Source organism: Staurois parvus, unplaced genomic scaffold (assembly GCF_062004578.1).
Source record: "Staurois parvus isolate SC_StPar_1 unplaced genomic scaffold, SC_StPar_1.0 ptg000137l, whole genome shotgun sequence".
Lineage (NCBI taxonomy): Eukaryota > Metazoa > Chordata > Amphibia > Anura > Ranidae > Staurois > Staurois parvus.
The window spans coordinates 4,231,968-4,247,744 of NW_028317933.1; the positions used below are offsets into that span (position 1 = coordinate 4,231,968).

The 15,777-nt window shown below is 40.2% G+C and overlaps 1 protein-coding gene across 2 annotated transcripts in view; it reads right to left on the minus strand.

Annotated features, from left to right (window-relative positions):
- CPNE1 (copine 1) overlaps positions 1-15,777 on the minus strand; it is a 57,620-nt gene that overhangs the window by 30,077 nt on the left and 11,766 nt on the right. For both annotated transcript variants that reach the window (XM_089673265.1, XM_089673266.1), the window contains exons 2-5: positions 4,606-4,734; positions 4,321-4,500; positions 3,407-3,481; positions 1,304-1,375 (exon numbers count right to left, since the gene is read on the minus strand). In XM_089673265.1, the coding sequence (XP_089529391.1) occupies positions 1,304-1,375; positions 3,407-3,481; positions 4,321-4,500; positions 4,606-4,734 (456 nt within the window). The remainder of the gene's footprint in view (positions 1-1,303; positions 1,376-3,406; positions 3,482-4,320; positions 4,501-4,605; positions 4,735-15,777) is intronic.

A 15,777-nucleotide genomic window follows, 5' to 3' on the forward strand; every position in this document is an offset into this window, starting at 1 on the left:
AATAATAATAAATTCTGTATCAAAGCACTGTATTCTGTGATATTACCCATCTTTCCATCCCTCCATCAATACATCCATTAGGTATATAAATTTGAAATAGTGTGTTGAAATTTCACATCTTCCATTTTTACATGGAGCCATCAGTGAACTTTCAGTCACTGGCTCTCTGCTCCGCCCCTCCAGCTCTTACTGGAATGCGGGGATGGGCAGGGGGTGGGAGCAGCTGGTTCAGGGTCTCAGCACTGTGCTGGGAGGCCGACGCAGCTTTTGGGCAGGCATCTGGGTGGATCCCGACATTATTGTTGAGATACATCCAGAGACTGGAGCAGTTCGGTGACGTCAGCCAGCTTTAGCCCACTGTTGGCTGATTCTGGGTCACAGGAGTGCAGAAGTGAGTGCACTCCTGAGACACACGATAAGTAGGACTTCTCTTTTAAGGGGCCAGTCCACCTAAGAGCGCATGCACACGGGGCATTTGGAAAACTCTTCTGAATGATGGAAACTGACTGCTGGAAAACGTAGGTTAAAAAACGTCGGTTTAGCCGTGTTTGCATAACACGTTTATCTAGGTATGCTTTTAGAAGTGTTTTTAAAAGATAACCTCAGGAGACCCTCCCAAATGCCCAGAATGCACTGAAAAATAGTAAAAAATTAACTATTTCAGACATTTTGAGAGGAATAGAGAGGGCAGAAGCAGAGAGAGCAGTATGTGTTGAGATTAGCTGTCTTTTCTGGTTGTATTCACTATGGATCCCATCATGAGCAGAATGCAGCACGTTCTACCATTTGTTCCTTCACGCAAAACCTGGAACTGACTGCGCTGGTGTACCGGGTCCATTTGAATACTTGGAAAAGGCTTTACATGCATTTCTGATGAAAAAAGGCTCTGGACAGCATCTGGATATGGAACAGTAAAAAAACGCTTCTAAACGCAAACGCTTATAAACACTGTTAACCGCGTTTACAAGCATTTGAAATGTTGGTTAAATCTACTCCTGAACGCAAGTTTGGTGCGTTCAAAAAAACAACTGTAAACTCAACTGCCTGTAAATGACTGAAAACGAAGACGTGGACATGGACACATAGGTAAACATTAGGGAGAGTTCAGGGGCTGCTGAAAAAAACACTGAACAGCTCCTGAACTCCTTCAGTTTATCAGCTGCAGTGTACAGGATACCTAAAAGGTGAGTTTTCAGCTTTTGGGAGATGCTGGGAGATAACAGACCTTATACCTGAAAAATTGCTTTTGGACGTACTAATTCTTCAAGCAAGATTATGTTGATAGTCAGCATTATTGCAATACCTTTTTGTCAAGGTTCCTAGCTTCCACTTCTAGATTTACAACTCGAGTGTCTTTAATCTCCTCTGCAGCAATCTGTTTTGAAGAAAAAAGTCAAGCATTTTAAACACAAAACTTCTACATTTCAAAAAAGTATCAATGCTCTCACATTTTTTCAAATCACACTTTACCATATAACTTGGATGAATCTGTTAGTAATGCCACGGAGGGCCACAGAGAAGACAGGAGAATACTGCATGTGACCCATAGGGGTTTATTTACTAAAGCTGGAGAGTCCCAAATCAGACTCCCTTCTGCATAGAAACCAATCAGCTTCTAACCTCAGCTTGTTCAATGAAGCTTTGGCAATGAAACCTGGAAGCTGATTGGTTTCTATGCAGAAGGGAGTCTGATTTTGGACTCTCCAGCTTTAGTAAATAAACCCCATAATGTTTGACATGCCTAGCCTGAACAATAAATTGGTACACTATACGTTGCTTGAATTTGATGCAGTCCAGCCCAAACCTTCATTTATAGTCACTGCTTGAGAGTTAAACCTCCACCTCTTATGTCTTTTAAGAGACCTCACAATCTGGGATAAAATCATCAGGTTTGTACCTCAGCATTGGAACCCCAAAGTGGGCAGGGACAACAAAACTCTAAGCTGGTTAGAAACAGAGTTGAGAGCTAAATCACTTGTAGGCTCTTTCACATAGACATTCCAATGAGATCCGCCTGTCCGTTTTTCAGGCAGACCCGAACAGAACTTCCCTTCTCCTCTATGGAGTGGGGGGTGTAAATGGACATGTATCCGTTTACACCCGCCGAGATCCAATCCGATCTGCAAAAAATTGATGGATGGGGATCCAATTCTCATTCCATCCTTTGGATCAGGTAGGATGGAAATGGATAAGCGGTCCATTTTCATCTGAATATCAAGATGATTCAGCGAGCGCTAAGATGATAAAAATCTAAGCAGCTGATACACTACAAGGAAACCCTATAACCTCTTGAATGTATGTGATGTAAAAAGTGCAGCGTTAGTGAACAAATAATCCGTACTACATCAGAGTCTGGTCCATTTTCATCTGACCGCCCATTGAGGAGAGTGAGCTGTTCTGTGTCCGCTCTGCAGCAGACCTGTCATCTGCTTGCTCAGTGGGAATCAGTGGAGAGATCCCCTGCTGAGCAAGCGGATGTGCTAAAGTGGTCTGCCCATGTGAAAGGGCCCCAAGTGGATTTAATAACAACTGGAATAAATAGACACACTGTTATGTACCTTTTGTTAGCTTCATGGGTGCCCTAGGACCCCTTGAATGCTCTGACATGATGATCTTAACCTTTGTCAAGAAAGCTTTGGCCTGGAAACCCCTTGTTTCTTGCTGGTGGACACCGAAGCTGCTCATCAAATTTTACAATAAATATGAAGATTTTGGGGGCTGAAGATGTGGACCAATCTTTGGCAAAAACCCTACCATTAGCATTTCCTTCACTGAACCACACAACATTGTGTAAAGAGGCTCTAGTATGACCAGTCCTGGAACAAATAAAGGACCTTGTTCACAAAGTGAGGCCAGATTGACGGGAGTTATCCCAGGCATGTATACCATAATGGACAGCCCAAGTCAAACCAAGATTGTGCGCACCCCCAGTCAGTAATTCTAGGATCAGCTGAGGGTCATCCCTATCCACACAGCCCCAGAATACAGGTCACACAAAGCAGTGGAGTGTCTGTTAGGTGATTTTTATTATTTTTTAAGTTGTCCTTTAAAAAACCTCCTCTCTCTACCCTTTGCCCTTTGTTCTAAAACATCAAAATGTTACTTGTGACAGCATGATTGTATAACAATTGTTATTCCCCTTGGAGCCTAGCCTAAAATTCATGACAGATTAGCTGAAGATTTGCCACGCTATGTCTTTAATGCTTTACCTGGTGTTCGCCAACCAGATTTAGAAGTGTGGTGGGTTCAGAGGAACATGGGTAGGGTATAAAATGAAAATATGTAATTATTGTCAAAAGTATGAACACAAGACATTTGAAAGTGTACACAAATCGTAAGCCGTTAACATTTTCTTTACACCATTTCAGAATTTTGCTTTTAAACATCTCGCAACCTAGTAACTCACAGTAATTGTTCCTTTTCCTGCAGGTTTTCCTTTCTTTAGTTCCAAGGTCCCTTTCAGCTTACGATTGGACACAATCTAGAGGCAAAAAAAGGCATTATTATAAGCAAAATTTGCTACAAAAGTCCTTTTTATAATTTTTTTTTATTTAATTGCATTTCAATTTAAATCTCCAAATGCTGCAATTTACTCGAATTGTCAAAACCTTCAAATGCTGCTTCCCTATAATAGGGCACCCCAAAAGCTTTCTTTCACTGTTAGTGTACAGAACGCCACCAGAAAACTTATTTTTCTGCTTGTGTGATTGCCCACTGCTTTTTCACAAAGATCAAAATCCAAGAGTCTTGCTATAGGAGTATAATAGGAGTACAATAATGTACCTTGGTACAATAATGCATTAGGACCTATGACCACCTAAAGGGATGCAAACATTGCAGGTTTCTCTATTTAGAACACAGTAATGGTACCAATGGGGGGTTATAATGAAGGTCAACCCCATTCAAAAACCAGTTTGAAAAGGATTTTGGAAAGCCCGTTTGACTACAAAAAGGGTGCTGTAGATTCCTAAGAAACTAAAACTCAAGTAACCACAATCTTTAAAGAACTGTCAGCTGCCTTCACACGTATTTCTCTATTTTCCCAAATTCTCTCAAACCTTGAATTAGCCTGACCATCTTGCACTACAGAGAGAGACATTGTGTGGTGGCACCATTGGCAAATAACAACTAAAAGTATTGGGGATCTGGACAAAAGGTCCATTTTTTTCCCAGAAATAAATTTTGTTTGTTTTATTATAATCAGACAGGCTTGGATGTATTTTTATGTGTTATATTCTTGTTGCCAAGGTTATCGATTGCTGATTGTGTTTTTCTGGTGCTGGAATTGTATGTATAATATTCATGGAGCATTTGTAATACCTGGCCTAGGGTGCACTCATATCCCCCAAGATAATCATCATCGTTTAGATCCACAGATTTGTTGTCAATGTCGTAGACTCCAAACTTGATACTCTGAACCTTCTCAAAGTAATAATCTACGACTGGCTTTGTGGAGAACTCAGGGCTCTGGCAGTTCTTCACCTTCTCCGTTCTTGCCAGCTACAATGAAAAATTAGAGATGCAGGTAATTTAACATGCACCAAGGGAATCAAATTCAAGTAACACTAGAAAATGTACATGCAGTATATTAATAAATTGAATTACCTCTGACCACTTTCCATCACCAATGCTCTGTAGTACAACACACAAGGGGTCAGATTTCGATCCAATATCTTTGTCCAACAGATCTGCGCATGAGATGGACAGCTGAATTTTGGTCACACAATGGGCCATCTGTTAAAGGCAGAAAACATTACAGGCTGCTGTATATCATAGCTGGAATTTAGAGAATGATCAAGTTTGTTCTACTTGTAAGCTATTATTTACGCAAAGGCCTAAATGGGTTCAGAAATAATGGTTTGCAGTAATTGCAAGAGCAACTGGGTCCCCTAAATGCTTTAGTACCGCTTATCCAATAATGTAGGACATTCAGAGCAGACAGGTACAGTAAGAAGAATAGCCCCCATGGCAGAGATGTGGATGACCAGTGCATGGTACATAGACACCCACTTTACCCCTGTACTTGCTCCTATGATCTTGTTTGTGACATTGTATTGGCCACCAGCAGCTTCCTTACACAATTTTTTCCTAGATTGTAAGCTCGTAAGAGCAGGGCCCTCGAACCCCTCGTGTATTGTATTGTTAGTGTATTGTCTCATGTACTGTCCCCCCACTTTAATGTACAGCGCTGAGCAAACCTTTTGGTGCTATATAAACACTATAATAATAATAATAATAATAATAGTGCATGTTATGATAGGAGAAAGTTGCATGTGTTAGTCAATGCATGGAGCTTCTTACAGATAGTCTCCTTGCCTTATGATGCTTTTCACCTATCGGATAGATAATGGGTTTCCCTCCAGGAGTTCACCATTTTTTTTCACTTTGGTTTAATATTTTACAAATTATTAGTGGGTATTGGTCAAATTTCTTTAGTGTATATGATCGTTAATCCTTAGGCAGTTAACTGGTTTCAGCATAAAATTCGACCTTCTGAACAAGTCATCCTATTTAGGGGTTCCATCTATCTTAGGCATTTTTTTTCCATTATCCATAATTGGTTTAATGCAGGGTGGATAAAAATCAATGATAAAAAAAAAAAAAAAAAAATCAGATTTTTTTTATTTAAATCGGATTTTTTTTTTAATAAAATGCTTTTTGAGGAAAATATATTACCATCCAAAGGTTATTCCATCATGAAATAAAGATTATTTTTTTAATTATGTAGAATAAGGCTGTATGTGTTTAATTTTTTGGTAAATAAATTCCATGAATCCATTCACAATGTCATGCTCTTCCAGAGGTTTTTGTACGATTATTGGGCAGTTTCTCTGCCTACAAGATATTATCACAGATGTTTGGTTTACTTTTGCAGTTCTCAAAACTGAATTTGACTCAGCGGAGATCACATGCCTCTTCTTCACAGCAAAAATGTTATAACATGAACAGAGTTAAGAAAAAGACCTTCATCCTAACTTCTACAAACCTATGAATACAGAATCAACCCCTTCACTGCTAAGTTTCAAGAAGTTCAGTGAATAGAATAGAAACAATATTTTTCTGATTGTTTGGAGTGGAATAGATCTGCACAAGAAGAAAGTGAAACTAAGTGTGAGGAGGAAGGGGCTGACAGTCTAAGTTTCTTAAAATATATATATTTTGTTTAGCCAAATTAGTTAACAAACATGGATGTTTAAGCAAATCACATATGCTGGAATGTTATTGTTTCAGTTGAATAAATCTATTTAAATTGTTATTATTAAGGGAATGATTATTTTTCTCCTTCCTAAGTACAACAGAAAAGTTGTCCAAATATGAATGATTAACCTATTAAACTGGGGAATAAAAAAACTAATATGAAAAGTTGTTATTCTAAAAATCTTCATCTACTTGTATATTAAAGTTATACCAGCAAGAATTAGTCTTTATGTAGAAAACTAGGATTTAAATCAAGCCTTACTGACTAGTGATTTAAATCAGTTTGATTTAAATCAAACCCACCCTGGTTTAATGTCCAAAAATGTTAAACATCCATGTATAATATCCAGCCAGCTGATAAATTGTTGATATTGTGGTGCGATCTCTAAATTTTTCTGAGAAATTTTAAATGATTTTATGCGTTAGGGCAGAGTTTTCACATCTTCTCACTAATTATGTATGCACTGAATTTATTTTACTACTCAATAAAATGAATTTCTTTTGAGGGGAGAGGCTTGGTAGTCTTTGCGGGAGTTGCAGTGTTCAGTCCTATCCATTGGATCATACACACTCACTGGCCACTTTATTAGGTACACCTTGCTAGAGCCAAGAAAATATCCCCCACACCATTATACCACCGCCACCAGCCTGAACCGTCGATACAAGGCAGGATGGATCCATGATTTCATGTTTACACCAAATTATGACTCTACCATCTGAATGTCGCAGCAACCAGTCTGCGCATTCTCCTCTGATGGCATTAACAAGGCATTTTTGTCCACACAACTGCCGCTCACTGGATATTTTCTCTTTTTTTGACCATTCTCTGTAAACCCTAGAGATGGTTGTGTGTGAAAATCCCAGTAGATCAGCAGTTTTTGAAATACTCAAACAAGCTTGTCTGGCACCAAACAACCATGCCCTGTTCAAAGTCACTTAAATCCCCTTTCTTCCCTATTCTGATGCTCGGTTTGAACTTCAGAAAACTTGTTCTCACCACATCTACATTCCTAAAGGCATTGAGTTGCTGACATGTGATTGGCTCATTAGCAATTTGTGTTAGCAATTGAACAGGTGTACCTAATAAAGTGGCTGATGAGTGTACACAAGAAGGCAAGTAACAAAGTTAAAAAAAAAAAAAAGGGGGGGGGATATTGTTTCAAGCAACAAGTTGGTCATTTTTTATGTCGAATGAATGGCAAGGAAAACAGGGTTTTTTGTGAGAGGGTAAATTACAAAATGCTTTATGTTGCAGGTATAAATCATAGCAGGATTTCCCTATCATTTAGCAGTGGTAAACCTTTACCTTCAAAAACAGGATCTTCGAAAAAAAAAAAAATATGCCCACAAGTGACAAATTATGTTAAGCAGTCAATGAAATGCCATCTAAAAAGAAGAAGTTTTGTGTTGGCTCTCCTAAATGTCCAATATTAATATCTGATATAAGAATCAACGGATGCATTAGCAGAGGTTAGATCAGGATACAGAAGCAAAAACACTACACTTCTTCACTTGTGTTCCCATGAATTAATCCAATCATCAGCATCACACACCCCACATTAATATTAAAATGCCTTTATTCTTATGAATATCATGACTCACTGCCGTAGTTGCCACAATTAAAGCAAAATTGAAGCCAAAAGAGCCAGCGCTCAACTACATACAATATTTTTTTTTTTCTAAATTTTAGTTTTGGGTAGAGGGGTGCAGAGTCAGGTTTTTATTGAGAGTTGCATGGCCCCATGTGAAGCTGGTCACACACATACCGATGTGATCATAGAATCGATCGCTCAAGGAAATTAACACAAGCAAATAAAAAGGTAAACCATTGCCCCTCCATTCGATTAATTTAGTGAAATGATTGTCTGTGGCAGAATTGTGTTGATCACTATTCATCAGAACAAATCTGAGTGTGTTGGCAGAACCAATTGTAATCCAGATTGATTAAGTGAGCATTTTTAATACACTGCATTTATTACAGGTAATTATATAGCGCCATCAATTACGCAGAGCTTTACATAGTACATTCACATCAGTCCCTAACCCTCGAGGGGCGTACATACAATCTAAGGTCCCTAACTTACATTCCTACATACACATACTAGCAGGGGCGGACTGACCATTTAGAAACTCGGGCACTGCCCGAGGGCCCGGGGTCAGTAGGGGGTCCCATGAGATGCCCCTGGTACCTTTTTCATAGGCTTTTTTGAGTTTGGGCAAGGACACGGGGGCCCCATGAATTGTCAGTCCGCCCCTGCATACTAGGGCCAAATTTAGACAGGAGCCAATTAACCTACCAGCAGGTCTTTCGAGTGTGGGAGGAAACTGGAGAACCCGGGAGGAAACCAACACAGGCACAGGGAGAACATGCAAACTCCAGGCAGGAGGTGCCGTGGTTGGGATTTGAACCGACAACCCTAGTACTGCCAGGGGAAAGTGCTAGACATTTAGCCACTGTGCTGTATAAAATTATAACAGAGAGATCATATTTTCAATCTAGATTTTCAGTTAATCGCAACATGCAGAACAATACTGTGTGTGTTGCATTGCTTGATAGTTTACTGGATAATGAATTGTTTGTCTGATTAACTCGTGACCCTAAATCAAGGTTTCTCATCCAAGGTTCCTTGGAAGCCTAGTGTTCCTCCAGAGGTTGCTAGGGGTTCCTTGAGCAACAAGCAATTATTGCCGTTCAGATATGTTCCTACAGACACTATTGATCTTTTTAGCCATCTATAAAGGGGGTAATTTTTCCCAATGACCACAAATGTAAGGAGCATTCTCCCCCTTCCTGACCATCACAATAATGTATCATAAGTTGTAGATATTGTAATTTTTATCAGCAGTTCTCCAAGGCGGGAAAGTTATTTCAAGGGTTTCTGTGTTGGAAAGGTTGATAAGTCTGCCCTAGTTGTTCACAAAGAACGAGGTGCACCAAACTTTACTAGGATCAGAATGGCCTCAGGAGTGCCCCCTATTCACACTAACGGAGGAACAGTCCCTCACACTAAGAGGAACCCATATGGACTTCTCCAAATCCCTTCCATGAACTAGTGGCATTACTAACCGATAACAGCATGGCAGGGACAAGTCCCAGTGCCATAAATACTTGTAAATAAACTACTGACATAAGAAAACTTGTCAAAGCAAACTGCTGCTTACTGATACGTTTATTTTAATGGTACCTCACTTCCCTTTTGATGGTACCTCACTTCCCTGTGATTAACGGACACTGCCGTTATGTCAGTTAAAATATGTCTAGTTAGCCAACAAAAAGTTGCATGATTAATCTCCATGCCCAGCCTGTCAGTTTAGGTGGATGGCCATGTCTTGGTAGGTTTGCAGTTGTGCCATACTCTTTCCATTTTCGGATGATTGATTGAACAGTGCTCCATGAGATGTTCAAAGCTTGGGATATTTTTTTTTTTAACCTAACCCTGCTTTAAACTTCTCCACAACTTTATCCCTGACCTGTCTGGTGTGTTCCTTCATGATGCTGTTTGTTCATTAATGTTCTCTAACAAACCTCTGAGGGCTTCACAGAACAGCTGTATTTATACTGAGATTAAATTATACACAGATGGACTCTATTTACTAATTAGGTGATTTCTGAAGGCAATTGGTTCCACTAGATTTTAGTTAGGGGTATCATGATAAAGGGGGCTGAATACAAACGTACACCACATTTTTCAGATATTTGTAAAAAATGTTGAAAACCATTTATCATTTTCCTTCTACTTCACAATTATGTGCCACTTTGTGTTGGTCTATCACATAAAATCCCAATAAAATACATTTATGTTTTTGATTGTAACATAACAAAATGTGGAAAATTTCAAGGGGTATGAATACTTTTTCAAGGCACTGTATATCTAGTTGGCCAACTGGTTCTTAAGGTGGCTAACTAGATATATGTTGTGTCGACATTTTGTTGGTTAACTGAATATATATTTGTTTCTAACCGTCAGTTGGGTTAACAAAAGCTTGAACAGATATTTCACAAAACAACAAAAAGCTGTATAATCCAGTTGTATGTTCAGTTAACCGACAAAAGTTTGCACAGCAAAACAGTTGGCAAAAGTTATTGTCGATATTTTCAATGAAGACACAGTAAAATTCTTGTACGACAAAGAAAATTTGATAGTGATGTCATGTATTTGTACTGTCTTTTTGGACGAAAACCTAACGGATTAAATGAAAAATCTGATATTGGTATTGTACGAGAAATTTCCGTGCTTGTCCCTTCAAATAATAATAATAAAAGCTGTGAACGAATGGTCAGATTATCATACGATCGCTTCGAAAACGGTATTTTTCGTATGATTTTCTGATTGTGTGTACTAAAAACTTTACTAATACTAGATTTTACTAGAAAGTGTTAAAGCAATTATGGAGATCTCCCCACATTTCCAATTCCAAAGGCCATGATCACGGAGATAGGAAGTAAAAAGATATCAAACAGCAATATACCTAAATGATGTAACCTTCCCCATTCTTTCACAAAAACAAAAAAAGTTTTGTTTGAAGTTCCAATGTAACCCTTTAGAGGCAGAACAGGGATTAGGGATAATCTTTGGGTAAATTCCCTTTTTAGGCCTTGGTTTATGCCAAATTCAAATGGATGTAAAAAACTTGGCAAAGCTGGAGCACGGGGATTTCTTACAAAACTGTACAGTTGTCACGGGCCTTTCAGACGCTTTTCTGGCCTGAATATGTGAATGGCTGCTTGGCTTTGTGACAGTCAACTACTCTCGGCAATCCTCTACCCCACTGCACATTTTCTCAGAATGACTCATAGTCACTGTCATGCTGAACAGAGAGATGGACGCTAACAAAAGCACAATGGAAAAGGTCTGTCAGTCCAAGGCGTGGTATCCTACAAAAGGCGGATTTAGATAAAGTCACTGTCATACATTTACCAATACAACTATTATGCTCACATGCTGCAAAGACAAGAGGTAAAAGGGTGATGAACTATTACAAACGCCAAAATTCAATGGTTTTTAATAAAACAGCCCTTCTCAACCTAGGTCCCGTGAAAACCTAGGGTTCCCCCCCCCAGAGGTTGCTAGCGGTTCCTTGAGCCTCAGTCAGCTTTATGTTGCTGTCAATGGCCGCATTGTGGAATTTCAGGACACCATGTGTACTATAGAGTCAGCAGAACAGTAATTGAGGGGACACCAAGAAATGATTGGGAAATGGAGAAGTTAGAATGGGTCAGGTTCAGGGTCATTGTTTGTGCCAGTTGGGTTTTGCATTCCTATACAAAGTCTATGGAAATGCAAAACCAGCTTGAATTAGGTCAATAGTTCAGAAGGAGGCCAACTTCAAGTCAATGCTCCTGTGTCTCCCTATTGTGACGTCCTAGTAACAGCCTATGTGGCAAGCTTTGACAGGGTGTCACCAGGACAGGAAGTGAAGGGACACCAAGTGCAGAAAAAACCTTTTTGGGGGTTCCAAGTATTCCCTACTCCAGCTTAAACCAAAAAGCATGTTCAGTTTTCAGACGGTTGTGACCACTGCCTAATGACCATGACTACTTTAGGCCTCGTTCACATAGATCATAAAAATAGGTGGTTCGACCACGTATTTACCACCTGTTGACCACCCAATGTAAGCCTAACAAGGTAGCTAGAGTGTATCGTACAAATGCAATGTGGCTGCGGCAAATTTAACTTGGTCAATGGGACCGGACCGTAACCCAATGTTGTGGCGCAATGGCTAAAATAAATAAATAAAATACAGCCCTTCTCAACCTAGGTCCCATGAAAACCTAGGGTTCCCCCAGAGGTTGCTAGTGGTTCCTTGAGCCTCAGTCAGCTTTATGTTGCTGTGAATGGCCACATTGGGGAATTTCATGACACCATGTATACTATAGTCATCAGAACAGTAATTGAGGGGACACCAAGAAATGATTGGGAAATGGAGAAGAGTTAGAACGGGTCAGGTTCAGGGTTATTGTTTGTGCCAGTTGGGTTTTGCATTCCTATACAAAGTCTATGGAAATGCAAAACCTGTTTGAATTAGGTCAACAACAGTTCAGAAGGAAGCCAACTTCAAGTCAATGCTCCTGTCCCCCTATTGCGAAGCCCTAGTGACAGCCTATGTGGCAAGCTTTGACAGGGTGTCACCAGGACAGGAAGGGTGCGGACACCAAGTGCAGTAAAACCTTTTTGTGGATTCCAAGTATTCCCTACTCCAGCTTAAACCAAAAAGCATGTTAAGTTTTTCAGACGGTCATGACCACTGCCTAATGTCCATGACCAGGCCTCGTTCACACAGATAGTAAAAATAGGTGGTTCGGCCACGTATTTGCCACCTCTTGACCACGCACTGTAAGCCTAACAAGGCAGCCAGGGTGTATCATACACATGCAATGTGGCTGCAGCAAATTTAACTTGGTCAATAGGACTGGACTGTAACTCAATGTTGTGGCGCAATGGCTAAAAAAAAATAAAGTCAATCGGGCGTAATGCCTGCTCTACCACCACAGATTGCTTTTCAAAGACCGCAGCTGTGTGAATCTAGCCTTAAAGGGATCCGGTCACCTGTATAGATAAATGGTTGGAACAATACAGTAGATTACATTTAAATTCTAAATCATTTTTGGACTCCTGAAACATTTCCCCATATGCTGGTTGATCTATAAGCAGTAGTGTCCCTATTTCACATAGGATCCAGAGACTAAGAAGAGTTTTGTCCTACTGCTTGTTGAGCCCTACAAACTCTGGCAGGATTGAGGACTTATTCTCTACAGAGAACATAGCACCAGCCTCAACAACAACCGTTGCGGTCACCTGCAACCAAGCAGGACTAGGCCAAGTACAGGAACAAGCTGCACTCCGGTGACCAATAGGCAACCAATGACCAGACTTGAGCGTCTATCTGAACCAAAGAGATACCATTAATTTTGCAACCATAGTTCATTTCTTATAAGACTGCAATTTTGTCTAGAACAGGGAAATCCACACTGCATCAGCGTTGAGTCCTGAGAACTTGCTCAACAGGTTCTCTGAGATAGTGATCATTTTCACATGAAGTCTTGAACATCCGGCATTGCAGAGCTAAAAAGAACTCCCCCTCCTCCCCCAAATGCTTTGGTATGCAGGAGCTTGCCAATCCCATCAGTACTCTAACTCAGGGCTTGACACATTTGTTTTGAATCTAGAAGCCATCTACAAAAAAAAAAAAGAGTTAGGAGCCAGGTTTTTTTTTTTAGCGTAGTATGGGTTGTCAGCTCCCAGGATTTCATGAAATGCGACAGTCATGGCAAAACCACATTATTGAAAATAATGGCACCTGAACCTGCGTTTTGCGACACAGTGATTCTGTGATCGCAAAACACCCAGGTGTGCATGGAGCCACCCTGGTTTACACACATACTATTCTGGATTCGTTTTGAAATTCAGATTCTCTCTCTCTTGCAATCCACTGTACAGTCTTGAGTAGGAATGTGCGAACAAGGAAAATGCTGATAGGAGAGAGAAGAGTGACAGAGGAAGAAGCTCATCAGTCTGCTGCTTCTCCTTTCACAGACTGGGGGAGGAGCAAGACCCATAAGGTGCATTTTTCTGGTGCAGTAGCACTTGTTGAAGACCCAAAAGGAAAATGATAGGGCCAGGGGCGGACTGACAACTCATAGGGGCCCACGGGCAATAGGAAATCATGGGGCCCCCGTGTCTTCACCCACACTCAAACCACACCCAAAAAAGCCTATGAAAAAGGTACCAGGAGCATCTCATGGGGCCCCCTACTGACCCTAGGCCCTCGGCCAGTCCGCCCCTGGATAGGGCACAGGTTGCACAAAAACATATCTGCCAACATGAGCACATAGGTGTGAAAATTTTTTTTAATATATTCCAGATTACCAGTCCTTAGTGTGGTGGTTGCATTCATTTTCTTTTTTCAATTTTTTTTGCTTTTATTTTCTATCTAGTAATTCTGCAAATATCACACTTTCTGTCCCTGAGTAGACGGTCACGCCTCTACTGTATCTATGGAGGGAGGTTGCCTCCCAGGCTGGACTACATACAGGTTTGCTTTTGTGGATCTCTATTACACGTTGGATGATGGGATTAGTAGATTACATAGAAAAAGATAACTATTTTCCTTCAGTGCACCTAAAGGAAGTGACAAGGACACGTCAGTTCTGGCAAGATCAACGGGTATTTTCTGTACTTGCTAAAAATGTTCACAGTCAGAAAAAATGCCTGCAGAATGAAAACAAATGCAGCCACCATAGCCATGAACTGCAATCTATTACATTTTTGTGTCAGGGGGGTAGTTAGGTATAGTATAGTTGTAGCAAAGACTAATGGCTACTACAAATCACCAATGCTAATGATGCGGCTAGTGATATATATTTGCAAGAATTGCTGACAATCCTGCTATGGCGCTGCTTCATTGATCTGAGCAACATTCCTTAGAGGTGCATTAAAAATTATGGTCACCAGCAATTTTGCCGTCAATACAAAATGCTGCTGAACAGCAACAAATCCCTTTAAATATTAAAGATTTAGCAATTCCATACAGAATCATTATACGTGTCTTTGTGAGAAATGTTTTCAACATGGAAAAAGAAAAAAAAAATTTTTGTTGAAGATCTTGTTGGTAAAGCACTTCCTGTTCCAGGCTGACAACACAAAGCCACTGCCTCACAATTAGCAGCAATGTTGTCAGTCTGTCCTGCAAGCTCCTTCAGTTGGCCATTGGGCTGCTTTTTAGATTAAAAGCCCAATAACCAAGTAAGCAGCTTGCAGATTGTCAATACTGCTGCTAGTAGAGAGGCCGTGTCTTAATGTTGTCAGCCTGCGACAGGAAGTGCGGTCACTAACAGAATCTACAGGTTCTTACATTTGCAGCAGACTCACAAAAATTACTTAATCACTTGTCTACAGGGCACTTTCACCCCATTCCTGCCCAAGCCAATTTTCAGCTTTCAGCGCTGTCGCACTTTTGACTAATAAATCATTTTTTGAGACAGATAGAGCTTTCTTTTGGTGGTATTTAATCACCTCTGGGATTTTTTATTTTTTGCTAAACAAACCAAAAACTGAAAATTTTGAAAAAAAAAAAAAAAGTTTTCTTAGTTTGTTATAAAATTTTGTAAAGGAGTAATTTTTCTCCTTCACTGATGTGCGCTAATGAGGCTGCAGTGATGGGCACTGATGAGGAGGCACTAGTAGGTGGCACTGATGGGCATTGACAGGCATCACTGACGGGTACTGAAAGGCAGCACTCATATGGCACTGATAGGCGGCACTGACAGGTGGCACTGAAAGGCAGCTCAGATGGGCACTGATATGTGGCATTGATGTGCACTAATGGGCACTGACAGGTGGCACTGATGGGGCTACACTGAAATATGGAGATATCACCATCAGGTAAGTGGGGGTAAAAAAGAAAAAAAAAAAAAAAATGGGGGTCGGTTGGAGATCAATTTTAAGAAAACTGTATACAGTTAGACATAATGCCAAACAGATAGAAAACTGGAGTGGGGTTCACACACACTTTAAAGTAAGCCAACAAAATGAATCACAGGGTAAGGAACAATTTTAGTAGCCAATAATGCAAAAAAAA